The following is a 16,367-nucleotide window of genomic DNA, read 5'->3' as shown; positions in this document are numbered from 1 at the left end:
GAAAAAAGCTACATTGATTTTTCTTAGTTTTATTTTCAGTTCGCAGTCTGAAAATTCAGTTGTTTAGTGCAAAACTTTCATTTTGGGTTGATATTCTCTTGTATTGCACATGATTCCATCCCCACTAATCATGTACTCACTTTTAATACTGACAATCAATCAACATGTTAATCTACCTATTAAAGAAAATTTTCACTGAGAAGAGATATTCTATTCTCCATAGACCTATAATTTTCTATAATATAGAATCATACGGAGAGAATCTTGATTATAATATAGGATATCTATGAGAGAATATAACAGATATATTATAGTATTGATTTCAGAGAAGAGTTAGTTCCACTTCAAATGAGTTCCAAAAGATATTCTCTTCCAAACAAGATACCTTTTTCTGCTGTTCATCCCAATGAAAATGATGAGAGATTAAGTAATATTGGAAGTGGATGTCGTTAGCTTTGAGTAGATGAAAGAAATGCACTTGAAAGTTGCTATTTTACGAATTCAAGAATGTCAAGATACTGACTACATGCTCTACATGAGCCTACACTTGAGAGCACTTGGAGTAACTTACTACAAGTTCACGCATCAACGATATTCTTCTTGTGAATACATGCACCATACAAACGTTTATCATAGTGAAGGGCTGCTGTTGCAAAGGTAGATGGCCTATTTTAAATTTCAAGATGTGTTTATTTGAAGCAGTGGGAGATGGTGAGGCCAGGAAGACCCTACAAGGGTCCACCAGACCGCCGCCCCCTGCTGAGTTGTGTCTTTTTAGTGGAGTGATCGCTCCCTTTGGTCTCTGAAAGGTCTTTTGTAGTCAAACAAAACGTTGTTCGGGGCGAAAAATGTGCAGTTTGTTTTTGTTGGTGGTGGTGGTGGAGGTACTATACTATAGTGTGCTATAGTCTAGTATATTTTATGCTATGCTTTACCTTTCAGCGGCCGCAAATCTTGCTAGCTGTGGGATTTTCCGGGCAGCCCTTACAACAAAGACAGATATCCGATACCGACACCCCATAAGCCTATAACATAATATCAGTTTCGCCTTTCGCTTTTGAAAACACGTCACAAGAGGCTCGCAGGGTTTTGTTTGCCAATAAGCTTCTCGGATTATCAACGACCCTTGCACTACTCATCTCCAAGTTATTGACACATCAATCACACTGCATGACGTTGTTTAGTTGGTTTTTCATGAGTTTATTACATCCCCAGCTACTTGAACACCAATCAATTGATCTGTTATCAAGTCTTGAACCTATCAGCGCCTGTTCTGATCATCAAGTCCGACAAGTGCTCAAATTAGAACCAGTCAATATCTAAAACAAATCGTTTCTTGATTACTGATTTCTAGGATACAAATCTAGAATAAATCTACTGAACCTTCCTTCAAGATGGTGTAAAGAAAGAAATTATATTACAAATAATTGTTCTTCACTTGAGAAAGCAATATATCACAGAATTTTCCAAGAGAATATGATCAGCAATAGGAGTTTATGAGAGATTGCCCAATGGTGTAGCAACCGAAACCGGTATTTCTACTTTAAATAAAATCTGTGGTTTTGACAATTTCTCAGTCTTCTTATTTAATGTGCAATAAATGATGTCCCTCATGACTCGAGTATTTCAGGGTGTCTTCTTTGAAGATGTACAAACATATTCAAAAGAAATTTCATATCAATCACTTGTTTGAGCCGGGAACAGCTTGAAATTTTACAGAAGTTTTTTTCAGACATCACAAGAAAGAGACACAGACATCTAAAGAAAATTTCTCTCAAAACATTCCAGGATCTTGGGGTGCAAATTATAAATCTAACATGAAAAAGGTTTCTAGTGTATTTTTCGAAGGTTCTTGGCGCATTTGAAAGTGGGGTTTACACAAGATAAGTTTTCAAGTACTGATTCTTGAATCAATTCATTTAAATACATCACAAAACAAATATAACAGGACAAAATAAATTTGAGATATGTGACGTTCTTAGAGCGAAATGGGCTAATATAGGTATGTTGTGACAACATGAGAGTCATATTATGCTAACACCAAGGTATTTATTTATTTTTCTGTTCATAAAATGGAATCATTGGTCATTCATTTTATTATAAGCATGAGTAAAATATTATCGAGACGTTAATGTGAAGTAACCGTTCTTTGAGATTTGTTAACTTGTTTTGGAGAGTGATTTTTTTATTATAACTTTCTGACCCAAATATTATTTAATTTTATTAAATCTCATTCTTTGATTTTAATTCAAAACTTACATGCGGTGGGACAGTGGGTCTGCTCGTATGAGTAGAAACTAAGTCAATGAAAATTTCGTAACTCATCTCTCATATTGGGCTGAATTGAAGAGTAGTGTACCTGAGCTACTATTGTACCCGAAGGCTAAATACCGGCTTGTAAGATCAGATAACGAACGAAATTCAGACAGCGTAGCACTATGAAGCATAAATCTATCAAATCATGTCGACCCTCCTTTGTACAGAATATGTTCTCTCACAAACAAGTTGGCCAATAAAACCTAAACAAGAGCCTTCTTTACTTATACAACATGCATGAACTTTCAATCTCTGAATAAAATGTTGAAGACTTTCATAACAGCTATTATTTATCTCAACCTTTTTGTTTGAATCCATATATTAGCTGTATTTCAATGTGAATTTGTTTGTCTTATTCAGTTCTCATTGACTTCAAGCTTCATTCCATGATTGAACATAATTGTGAATAAACTAAATTTCACAAGAGCTTAAACTATTTCACGAAAAACTAAGGTAGCACTATAACTGAACTTTCACGTGAAAAACTAACATTGTAATAGGCCTGCATTCACCTATGACGGCAATACTGTTAGAAACAATTATTAGAAGAATGAGAAAGATAAATTCAAATCCTAGTCTATTTGCGCCGGTTGTAATTGGAAAATTGGGAGGCAAATAATTTCAATGAACTTCTAGCATGTAAGCTGTGACCGAACACAATTATTGTCTTTTCAAATAATGAAGATTCTGTTTTGAATTTTGTTCCTTTTTGCTACAGTACTTGACTATAGAGGAGACAGGACACGTTCTATGATAAGAACGCAGTGGTGAAAGAGGCCAAGGCTTCAGATACAAGGACAAACTCTGATCAACAGTGATTGTATTCAGTAAAGAAAATTGCCTCCATTGACTAGAAAAAGAAGAGAAATAATAAGACTTGTAAAAAGATGGATGGAGGGAAATTGAGGGTAGAAGGAAGGCAAATATGGAAGAAACTTCTCCATGGAAAAATAAGTTTATCTAGATTGATGGTCGCCAAACAGTCGATCGCGAGCTACCAGTAGCTCGTGGGGTAGTTTTTGTAGCTCACAGAATACTCGTGCGAAAGAATGTCGTCCAGTTTGAATATAAAAACTTTTCCAGTCTAAAGAACATCAATGATCGTCCACAGCACCGCAGCAATAATCAAGAATACGTTACAATTCTTTCAGACTTGAGACAACAGTTTGATCAACGATTTCAAGATTTTAAAAGCATATCAAATTTGGTACAATTCATCAACTCTCTTTTGTAGAGATCTATGCAGAAGATTTTGCAGCTTGTGATGTACAACATTTTGGTGGAGATCAGGCTTCAGTTGAAATTTAATTTGTGGATTTTCAAAATGATCTGTCTCTCATCTCAGATCACTTTCTACAACTGGAAATATTTGGCCTCAAGTCCCCAAAGAACAATATCCAACTATTTATTCAAGTTGAATTGAGGTTGAAAGCTATGTTCAGCTCTACCTATTTGTGTGAAGCATCTTTTTCAAGTATGAAATTCATAAAAAATCGATGTAGGAACTGATGAACATTTGGATAACTGCATCAGAATGGCGGCTGCAACATACATTCTAAACATCAAAAAAATACTTGATGTCCAAAAAGAGTTCCACTGCTCTCATTGGAATGTACATTTCAACTTTTGTTTTACTTTTTGCTTTGAGATAAGTAGATCTCAACACTAGTAATGCATCTTTATAGGCAATAAAATTATAGCCTACTTTCTTCAGTCCAATATTCGTTGGTAGCTCACTAGAAGTTTTATAAATGCTATTCTAGCTCACAGGCTCATAAGTTTGGCGACCATTGATCTAGATGAACGTCTGCATTATCATATTATTATCATGATTTTCTTTTCTGATACATTGCCGAAAATTTGTGTCCTCAACAATGATAATATGTCTGTAACTTAACCACTATTAATTAAACGGATGATTTAGGCAAGCTATGATTTGAAAATGATGGGATTAGTTGTTTTCTAATTAGAGGCGATCCACTGCGATTCGCTATGCCAACTTAATATGAATAACCATAAAATTTAATTGCTGATGAGCCACACGCATAAGACCGGAAGGTTGTAGAATTTCAAAAAAAACAACAAACAAGTAACGGATCTCAGTTTCAAAATAGTAAAGATAATTATTTGGAAAAGCTTGTAGAGTATCAAACATACAATAATTAGGATCATCAATAATAGAAGACAGACCAGTCTTGTCGGAAAGTAAGTTTGAAATGAGATTGTACCCATTTGAAGATTTTGCTTACTTCAAGGTCTACTATAATCGAACTTGGAAAGGTTATTGGAACTTCTCCTACTTCAAGAAATTATGTTTGTGTTGACATAATCAGACGCTGCATTATAATATTGAATATGAGTTTGTGGCGAATTTCAATCAAAATTTTCTGAAATTCTGCTTAGGATTTATAAAAGTTACAAAGAAAATTCATAAAGGGAATTCACAAATGAATAATTATTTATCAGATTGGAAGTTTAGTTGAAATTGGTGGTTGTCAAATTATTGTAAGCTTATATTTCATTCGCTCATCATAATATAGTTATTGAATATCTAGATCAATGCTATTTTATCAATATTCTAATATCTACAATATCTAGTTTTTCATTGCATCAGTCCATCATCTACTGTATGATATCTAGTTTCCTGACCTTTGGAATTCAATCAGACTATACGCATGTAACAAGTCTAGAAATCATTATTAAACCATTTTGTTGTACTAGAACTCAAAAACTTAATTTCTTGCAACAACTCTGATACAACAAGTTCTGCCTTTATTGATAGAATTTCTATGTACTTTCTAAGTACGAACCATACAATATTCTTTTTTTATCTCTTACTCTCGCTCTGGAAAGTGAGTCATCAATACAGGCTCTGTTATGTGGATCTAGAATTTCTGTCGTGGGTTGAGATCTGCGAATATTTGATCGAGCACAGTCAAGTTACACTGTAGCAATTCAATAGTCTATATTACCACTAAACAATAGATGCTGATCAAATTATTCATACACTCTAGAAGGAGTGTAGTCTTTTGCAGTTCTAATGAAGGCCTAATGAAGGTACATTTCATGAAGAAAACATCAATTCAATACTTTTGTCAGAGACTATCAAATTCCGAGATTCAATTTAAACTATACTTTTATAAGGAATATTGAGACCTTTACTCAAGAAAATTCTAGTGGTTCAATAAAAATAGAATCTAGTTTTGTCATGTTGATAACTAATTTTTGCATATTTGATATTAAAAGTCTCAACCGACGTCATTTCACTTTGAAAGATGTATTGTCCAGGATCAACTCTATAAAATGCAAAACTGGGTTCAAACCCCGATGAGATAGGACCATTGATCACTTGCTTTGTGTTCTTAGGCTTTATAGGGCATAACTGCCAAAAATCTAACATACCGAGTCAAAAGAGTTTAGTCATCAAACCACAGGCCAGGTGAACCAGGGGTTCACAAATAAGTTCAACAACTGAGTATTCAAATAAGTAAAGTTTAGGAAAACATCGAGAAGGAGCTCCCATATGGCCTCTCACAACATATTGTACTTCATACTACAGTAAGTGTACTACAATATTCTTAAGTGTAAACTGAGAATTCAATTGATTTATCAGTGAGTTGTGTATTTATTACTATTGTGATTGACATTATAATTGACTGAAAATCACACAATTAAGTAGGCTACATCAGTTTGATATTCCATTTCATAATAACATTAATTTTAAACAGTCTACTAATAGAACTCACACACAGTCCATTCCAAAGCGCAGAGGTATAGAAAACAGATTTCAATGTGTAGAGATTGTGTATAGATTTCAATGAATAGAATGAATATATCCATAAATGGATAATAAAAGTATATAGTCTGATAGAGGAAAAAATAAAATATTAAGCCTTTTAGAAAATTCAATGGAAACCCAATTGATTTATGTAAGTTTAAAGATTGATGATTGTTGGAAGTTTTCTTGTTACTTAGCACCTGTTGCTTGAAAAACTGATCGAATTTGGACGACATTTTGAAGATCAATGTACACAAAGCATGGGTCATTGAACGTTACTGTAATGGTTGAGATCTATTAGAATGGATCTCGCTTTCAGATGTAATTAGGAGGGACAATTAGTGATCAATTTCGTAATTTGTCTTCTACCACCTCCCCTCCCCTCATAAGAACTCTCCACAAGTTCTCTAGCAAACTCCTTTTCAACAGAGCTTAGTGGCCTAGTGGCACTATTTAAATGGGCATGTTTTGAATTTTCAAGTAGCCTACTGGACAAATACTATTCTTCTCAAATGTTTCCTGGTGAATTCTGGGGGTTTCAGACTGGGACTAGCGACTAAAGGAATTACATGATTACTAGATTAACTTTCTCAAAACTAACAATAAGTTACCGATCGCTATCAATCTTTATAGAGATTTTTTTATTAATCTTGAATGATAATCTAAAGAGAGTGACTTGAATGATCTTGATGGAAACGTTTCACTAACAAAAAATAGTATAAATGAATAAAATTTATAATTTACTAAGTAAGAAACGTATTCGAAAGATGATATCTTATTTTTATAATATTAACAAATGAAAAAATATTTTTGTCACTTCTAGGCTACTAGAATATATATAAGGGGTAAGTTGAAACAAATTCCACTCTTCTATTGTTATAATTTTAGTTCTCTACTCTGTAACATTGTGTATATAAATATATATGTAATGTTTTCATTAAAAATATGTTGTGCATTAATATGGAGTATTATCCTTTCGAATTTTTTAGCCAAATTTCGCATCTGAACATGACTACAAATTGTATCAATATTTCTAACATGAGGAAATTTGATCAACTGGAGGTAAGTTGGGACAAATGTATAAGAGATGGGAAAATAAAATCAAAAAGACAATAAAGGGGAACTGAAATTTGGATTTAAGATGAATGTAGATCTATAATAATAAAAGAAAGAATTGGCTTTTACACGTACGGGATAGGGAATTCACGAATGACGCATTATCACGTCTGAACTACTGAACTGATTAACTTGAAATTTTGCATATGGATTATCAATTCGCCGAGGAGGGTTATAGGCCTATTTGAAATTCTTTCAGTAAGTCGAGTTCGAGTTTCAGTTTGTCAAGCTTTTAATTAGACCCTTGCGGAGCACGGGTTACCTGCTGGTCAATAATAAAATAGGTAATTGAATGTGATAAGATGAAACAATAATTCCGGCAATCTTGACAAAAGAGTCAAAGTCTTGCAAAGTCTTATCACAATGGAATTCGGCGTTAAAGTGGATGGGATGCATATGCACTCATTCAAGGGAAGTTGAATGGAGGATGAATTTTACAGCCTCTGTTCCATTATTCTATGAACTTTGGGCCAACATTCAAGTCTCGACCTGGCGTGGACGTTGAATAAAGATATATAAACATAAAAATTTGAGGCAAAATAGGCCCTTCTTTTTCTCAAGCTATGATTATTAATATTCTTGGTTGTATTTTGAATCTCTCTTTACTCATATCCATCACATCTTATTGAATTCCAATCTATCTTTCTCTAATATACCTATATTATACTCTGTACAACCATCTTTCTCCGTTTTTTCCTATAATGGTGTATTTGTTACAATAGCACAGTTCATTAGCTTCCTTATGTTTTTTATTTCTTTGGCTAAGGCATTAACAATACTAGATAATGACTGAGACAAATAATCAAGGTATCTCTTAACGGTATCTTTTCACTATGACAATGATTTACCATTTCATGGTGAGATATAATTGTATTTTCCCAAGTGTTTCCCTAAACTTTATAAAGTCATGTGCTTTCTTGCTTTAAAGCTTTACCTAAATGTTGCTACCTCTTTCAGTTTCACAATAGTCAATTGATTCAAGAAGAAACGAGAAACCGATTTCCATAATATTAGGGTAGGTTTGGGGTAGAAATGAAGGTAAAATTCAAATCACAGCAATAACTTCCATTGATAAATCGAAACTTTCAAATTCAATTTATAATTTGAATACTTATCCTTATCGATTATCAGCAATCCTCATTAGGAATACAATCCTCCACTTCATCGATTTGATTCCAATGAATAAGATTTTTCAGAATGAGCAACAAAGATGTCCGAACTAACTAACCTATTTTACAGCAAAGACGATAGGTTTAACATTTTTTCCGAACTCATTGTTGTTTCCTTGTCTCTTATCAACGCCCGTTCAGGACATTGAATAACAAACCAATAAATCTTTGGTTGAAAACTGGTAGAAATACTAGGCAGAATACTCAAGGTACTTTACTCAACTTATCGTGTCCCCGAAAATATGATAACTTCGTTGGATATACTGTGGTCACACTGAATAATGATTTATATTTTTCTACCTGAACTAGAAGCAGTTCTTTGTCTTTTGTGAGAAATGAATGGAAATATTCACGTCCAATGTCACACTGTTACACTCTTTACGGTTTTCCCTACAAGTTTCTTCAGACTTGCAAATTATTTGTCATAATTCCGAATGTTTTTTTTTTTGAGATTATGAAAGTTTTTTCCACGGTGAATAGCCTCTAAAGTTTATCATATTAGATAGGCTTCTTATCCGGTGGACACTGATTCGAAAAATGGTTTTGTTAAATTTCTGACACTGAAAAATCCATATTGTAGCAACTTTTGAAAATATCAATACCGAAATTAAACTGTTACTTGGTAAACTAAGAGATTAAAGAACTGACTGTTCATTAGGTTCAATGTTAATAGTGGGGTACCATAATTCGAAGACATTGAAAAACTTTCAATTAGTCATGGAAATTCAATATTATTTTGCTTCATAGATTGTAAAATTCTATTCAGTGTTCAACCTGATCAGGTACATCAAAATAGAATCAACATTCAAGTATTGGTGAGCTCACTAAATATTGCTCCAAAACAATAGATTTGACCTATTGATTCAATCAACTTGAACCAGTAAAATGAATAACAATTGATGGACGATATGATCAACTGTTTTTTCATAGTATTATTAGGTGCATCAATAACGACAAATAACTTTCTTCAGTAGACTACTAGGACCTAATTGCAGCATTAATATATAGAATTATCAGATTTACTATTAATACTTGATAGATGATTTAATCAAAACTAATTTTTTCAAACCTGACTACTGTATTCGTACATTATTGACATTTGTTTTAGACTTCATTTGGTTCGATAAATTTTTCAAGTAATTAAAATGTTTTTTTATCCATTTCATGAATTAATTCACGAGGTCTTTATCTTCTAAATTTGCTACTTCATTTAGTCGTATTAGAATATTAGAAAGCAATCTTAGACTACAAAATCCACTCTAAATTTATTTATTTCATAGACATTTCTAGATCTCACGTGCTGTTTTCGTATTACATCGCTAATGACTGAAAAGTAATAATAAATTGGAAAAGTGCGAATAATATTGAGAACAGTTGGTTGTAATAGAGGAAGGTTTAGGTCCGCGGGCAGTCTGAAAAATGTTTGTTGAATTGGACTGCCGAATTGTGTGCTTCGATGGGACAATGTTCTGCTTTTGATCATACAGTAGTTTTGTTGCAAAAGCTTTCACATATTCAATGACTACACATTACACGAGATCATTGCATTACATCGTGTACATAGTGAAACGGAAGGCAAGGCGGAAGCTGCATTCAAACTATTCACTGACCTTGTGTTCTGACATTTTTCCTTTTCATTTTACAATACAATTATAATTGAGCACAATCAAAATGTCAACGAAGTCAGTCCTGATAATTTCAGTTTGAATCCTGATTATTAAATTTCAAAAATTACTGGGGTTTGTGGGCTGAGAGTGAAATGTCATCATTCAAAAAGCTGATCGAAATTTCAACGTTATTACACACTTCAACATAGTGAGAAATATTATAAAAAGTATAGGAACTGAGAATGAGGAATTATTTACTATGAGTTTTTAACAAAAATGTATATGTTATAACTACAAAAATTTATCGATATTTGAATGTAGCTAAGTGGGGAACCACCAAGACTAATAATTTGAAATTAGTAACTAGTAATAAAAATCTTCTAGTAATAAGGATTGAGGGTATGTGGGCGGATTTGACATGTTCTAGTTTCAAAATAGAATAGAATAAACAATAGACTATTTTCTAATTCTCTTTTCTCCATCTTGTATTTCTTCATTCTCAAATGTGTTCTGATGTCACAGACTAGTCTACCGTTTTTACCGCTAATGTAACCCATTACTTTGAATCAAAATGAAAAATTCTATATTCTAGCCGTTAAAGCTATTCCTTGATCCATATTTCAGCAATCTAATACGTACAATTTCTTTAAAAATGGAGGATATAGATAATTTGAGAGGATTAATATGTCAGAAGACAGTTTGTAATAGTTATTAGTTTGCAATTGTTAGCAGCGCATGTGAGGGAGTGTTAAGAAAGTTAAGAAGTACAAAAACAGCGGTTATCATAGTTTTCAGCCGACAACCTACAGAGTTATCACAAAATTCCCCGTTTACAATATCATCTTGAATTTATGATATTATTGCTTGTTATTATCGGTTTCAAATTTATTATTCTTTGAATTATATCTGTGACTCGTTTGAGCTTCAAGCTTTGAGTAGGTACATGCAATACAAAATTTAGCCGCAATACACTTTTGAATTACAAGAACAATATTTTCGCTAGTTGGTAGGCTAAAAAAATATTTCATAAATAAAATTGAGTGGTTGGAAAACATTGGTATAGCTAACAAACAGACTATTAGATTAATTTTTCGAGGAAAATGTGAAACTTCTTTAGGATGATAATTGATTTTAGCCATTACCGAATGTACTATCCAAGTTATCAAAAGAAGTTATGGAGCATAATTAGACAGAAATATATTGAAAAGAGACTAGCCACTTCAAATTAGGAAAAAGTTATTCTTTTGAATCATCCCTAAACAAAGGAAGTGTTCATCGTGCATCGTACAAAGATTTTCTCTATTCTCTTATTCAAAATTCACTTGTAGCTCAATGAATGTGTTGAACAAGAATTGTTATGTATAACAGAAAACACATCTAAACCTAAACCGCAACCAGTATCATATATAATTACGGACTCCTGCATCTGTATAAGAAGATTAGTTGGTCGATTTTTGAAACTATCTATTTTTCCAATTTACTCTTATTTATTGTCACTGGGAAGTTTTTCAAATATTGATGAATATACAACATACTCTCATACAAGAATTAAAAGACTTCATTAGTGTATGAGTTTTCTACCACCGCCCTCAACACTCCAACGCTATCTCGCATTTCGAAATAAAATCTTGATAATACTCCAAAAAAGCACCAGCTATCTGGTTCGAGTAGAAAATTTATTTCAATGTTTTCCTTTTCATAGAAATTTGGAAACGATCTGCGGAGTATGAGTAAAGGAAATGAGTACGAAGTATACTATTGGAAAGTTAAAATCGGAAACTTTAACAAAGTTTCATAGATGTTTCCAATCGAAAAACAAGATTTCTTGATTCGTAGTGACTATACTTTCAAAGCAGCCTATATACTGAGAGTGCCAATCGAAGATTGTTATAGGAAAAGAAAATCTTGATAAAACTCAACAATTATAATTTTGTTCCCATTATATAAAATGAATGGCATTCGAATAAAGTCTATCAGGATCAAATAAAGTCCCAAATAAACCGAGTTAGATTCTAGAGGCTAGGTGATCAATCATTTCGAAATCAATTTTGGAGGAATGAGAATATAATATTTGGAAAATAAACAAAATCAATATCGTTTTGATAAATTTTTATTCAAGATTGATTGGCGCCGTGTTCCATCAAGTATTTTACACAGCTTCAAACAAAACTACCTTAGAAAATTATATTGAAATTCAGTGAAAATTAAAAATTGTTTGAAAAACAAGTCTTAGCAGGACAATGATATGAATATAAGAGTTTGAAATCAAATAATAACAATAGTTCATGCATTTGAGCTTGGCTCTTACAATAAATTATTTGCTATCTCAAGACTATACAACTAATAAATAGAAAAATGAATCTTAGAAAATAGGCTATATTTTTAAATGTTCATGATCAATACTGTAATAATAATAATTCAGAATTATAATTAATAACAAGATAAAAAAACTAAAAATATCACAAAAAATAACTTATCTTCATAATTTTTCAATGTGTGAGTAAGTTCAAAAATTTTGGAATACATTCACAATAACTCAATATTAAAAATTGTATGTGCGTTCAGCTGGAAGATAGGCCTATTATGGTTGATACCAAATGCAAAAGTTGGGGATTCATATAGTTATTTCCCGACTTCAGCATTCGGGCTTCCAAATATCCAATGAGAATAAAGTTTATCGAAAACCCTCAAGTCTAACAAGTATTTTCAATCCTACGATGTTAATTATTATTTGCATTTCCGAATAATTAGTAGTAGTAGATGATATTGTAAAACCTTCAAACTCAAAATCGTACTATAGTATCGATCCAAAAATTATTGTAGGGATTTATTCAATATTCTACCCAGTAACTGAATTAATTTTAACAATAAAATTGAATTATCTTGAAGAAATTTCAAATCACGACGATGACACTTTGAAATTTTAATCCGCGCACTACTCATTCAAATTTTGATCAATAAACGTCGTCTTATAAAATATTTAATATATTTCCACTCAATTTTGCAAAGTTATCCACAATTACAAGAGAATCCTTCTTTGATAAAATCTATTTTTTAATACTTAGATAATAATAGAAGTTTATAAATCGTCAGTACAGTAGTAATATAATGAAGTTCACTTCAAGATTCTAATAATTTTCGATAAATTCTCTAATACACTTTATGTAGGTTTGAACAGTTTTCAGCTGTTTTCCTATATTTATATAGGAAATCAGCTGAGTATATAAATATATTCTGATCTATTTCAATTCTCATCGAAAGTATCTTCATTTGAGTTCTTTTGTGAATATATTCCAATAGATTTGAATGAATATTATAGTTTAGAAAATAATTGCGTGAAAAAGATTATATTTTTGCATATTATATACTTGTTTATGCTTATTTTTGCATTATTCTTCAAAATATCTAGAATTCATGAATTTTCATGACTATATTATTTAACCGTTAAATTTTCAACAAAAAAGAAGAGTACGGTACTTACCATTTTGGCGGAGCTTCTACTTACATTCCGAATTTCATATCCAAGAAAATTTCACACAAACACAATTTAACCGAAACTACCATTTAAATTCATCATCCTTTCGTTTAAAATGAAAATTCTAAACAAGACTAGCCGAAACATGTACGGGAAACGAATACGGACAAAAAATCCGACATCACAACTTTAGCGCCCAGTCAGACAAAACCTGTAGATTTCAAATTATTTTTCAGAAAACGTTCCAAAACGGAGGCATACCTGGGAATATTAATACATCAAGTACTTCATTGATACAATTGGATAACTGGATAGATAATCAAATCAAGTGTGATATTCGCTAAAATAGTTTAGAAATTCAATCAACTTGAAATCTATTCTCATGACAATTTTTAAAACAAAGAACATTACAATTTAGTATTTGTAAGTCAAATCTAGCTATAGATTATTTTTTCCTGTAAAATTGCCAAATCTTAATTACCATTAAGAATTATAAGTGGAATTTGAAAGTAGTTGAATCAAGAGAGAATAGGAAGAATATCAATAATACATTTTTGATAAGTCAACATTCGTTGAATGTTAAAATGAATAATCTGAAATTTCTATTGAATTTGGCGTTTCCTCTAGTAACTTCTTTCCTATTTTCAAAGATTTGACATTCGGAAATGCTCTGTAGAGACTAATTCTATAGCAATTCAAAGTTCAAACAATAAACAGACAAGATCTCTATCAGCAAGGGTTGCGCATTACTGTTAACGTTTAGTCGAAGTTTCAAAACTCAGTGGATTGACTTCAAATTCAATTATAAGACTTTATATAATTAGACTTTAATTATAAGTCTTGTTATTTGATTTATTATTGGAGTAAGGTAATGCCGAAATTTCAATAAGCACACAATGTGTTAATTGATTTTTTTGATGATGAGAATAAAAATTGAAAATACTTTATAAACACCTTCACTTCTCAATGATATAATTTACTTCTACAGCGAAGATGGTTGTAATTATCCAAAAATGTGTATTGACGTTTTGATAGGTATTGAATTCAGAGAATTATTATTTATTAGTGAAACTAGTAAAATTGTCCATTGAAGTCACCTCACGAATTGTTCTTGAATTTTGTTTGGTTGTTGAATAATATTGCGTTCCTACAAAACATGATATGATAATTTCATAAGAAGATGAAGAATCATGACCTAAGGGTCATGGATATACACATGAGTTTGAGTAAAAAGTTATTTATGTTTATTTTTTTGAGCCCTCATTGCTATCGGTCACTCAATAATATAACATTTTACAAAATTCGCTTGAGAGCTCATTAACAAGGATGAGAAAACAGATTTTGAATAATTTTGTGGGAGCGTTTTTGAAAGGGAAATCTCAATTATCACAAACTAGATAATATTTGTATATATATCTCTTCTTGAACATTGTAGTAAGAGATTAGGCAAGAAATAATAATATTGTATCTACATGTATCTATTGGAGAGCAACTCAAAAAGTACTAGCTCAGAACTTTGACGTGCTGAGTTAGATGAATGAAATATAATAACATGGACATTCGACTTGGTAAGGTGGCACGCGAAATTGAAAATATTGGTTTGGAATGCGAGTGTTGACATGGAATACGTCGCACTTCACACACACACACACACAACACTCAATAGCTAATTGATAAGTCTATTTGAGGTTATTCAATTCTCTATCATAAATTGTAATTGTTTATGAACAATGATGAAAGCTTCTTTGATTACTTGTTTGGGGGTTCAAGCTAAGAGTAATCATGAACTGTTCATCCGTGAAAAACAGAAGATTGATCACCAATCAAAGTTATCCACTTTGTAATCTCTAACTGATTATCCCTGAAAAACGAAATTTGCATCATCCGATGAATTTTTAAAAGATGATAGTTTTATATCCAAGTTGTTATGACACCAAGAGAGAATGATGTGGGGTTGCCAAGTTATCCAATTGATCAACACGGTACCCGCGCATGGAAAACCAAGATTTGCATCAGCCGACGGATTGGAGTTGTCATCAGGAATATTGATGTGAAAACAAAGACTTGCATCACCCAATTGAGGAACGCGAGTTTTCCAGGGTTGGTTTTTTATCACGTTAGATTTGCATCACTAGTTTGTTGTTCATGTAAGAACCACTGTGGCCCTAACCTAAAAATGAAGAAGACAACCGCGAATCGGAAGACACACGCACGCACTCGTAACACACACACGAAGTTTGGGTGGAAATTAGGGTTGATGCACTTTTGACAGATTTTCACTTTTGTTGACATTGGCTCACCGTCTTTTGGAGGCGATGGACACTGCGGCGGGTAGGGGTTGGTCGCAGCGGCTGCAAGGTGATAGCCGGCGTAGCTGTTGTTGTAGGGGTAGGGCGGCTGGTAAGGGTGGTACGGCGGCCTCGCATTGTAGTCGAGGAACGCCGACTTGTCGTCCATGTCACCCCCGTAGGGGGGACTTCCGAGATCTGTGTAATTCAGCGTGGTGCTTGTCGTGAATTGCTAGCTAAGAATCCCGCGCGTTCTGTGTTTTCACCACCAACGTCCGCACACGACTGATTGATACCGTCTCTACCCTCCTCGAATCGGCTGTTTCCCGCAACCACCACCAGACTGCGCTAGTTTAGCCACGCCCCTTCTACTCCCTTCCCCACAGACACGTGGTTTTTCCTGTACCTTCCTCTCCGCCCCCTGCCATTCTTGACAGGCGCATTCCGCTCCACTAACTTTCATGCTTACGCAAGAACGCACGCACGCACACCGACTTCTATTTTTATGAGTAATTGTGAGCTCTCAACGTGGAAAACTGACTTTTAATTCAACAAAATTCTCTTGGTCTCCCCATGTATTCTATTGAATTCATGATTCCTTCTGTATGTATCACTGGT

At 32.9% G+C, this 16,367-nt stretch overlaps 1 protein-coding gene across 2 annotated transcripts in view; it reads right to left on the bottom strand.

Annotated features, from left to right (window-relative positions):
• The window catches only part of LOC111046773 (homeotic protein distal-less), a 73,643-nt gene extending 57,592 nt beyond the window's left edge, over positions 1–16,051 (bottom strand). Inside the window, exon 1 of one of the 2 annotated variants that reach the window (XM_022332400.2) lies at positions 15,762–16,051. In XM_022332400.2, the coding sequence (XP_022188092.1) occupies positions 15,762–15,918 (157 nt within the window). In that variant the 5' untranslated portion in view covers positions 15,919–16,051. The remainder of the gene's footprint in view (positions 1–15,761) is intronic. The other variant, XM_022332399.2, reaches the window with a different exon arrangement.
• Positions 16,052–16,367: the final 316 nt, after the last annotated feature.

The sequence above is a fragment of the Nilaparvata lugens genome, chromosome X (genome assembly GCF_014356525.2).
Source record: "Nilaparvata lugens isolate BPH chromosome X, ASM1435652v1, whole genome shotgun sequence".
In the NCBI taxonomy this organism is placed as follows: domain Eukaryota; kingdom Metazoa; phylum Arthropoda; class Insecta; order Hemiptera; family Delphacidae; genus Nilaparvata; species Nilaparvata lugens.
The sequence above is the reverse complement of the archived record's forward strand: the minus strand, read 5'-3'. Positions and strand labels throughout refer to the sequence as shown.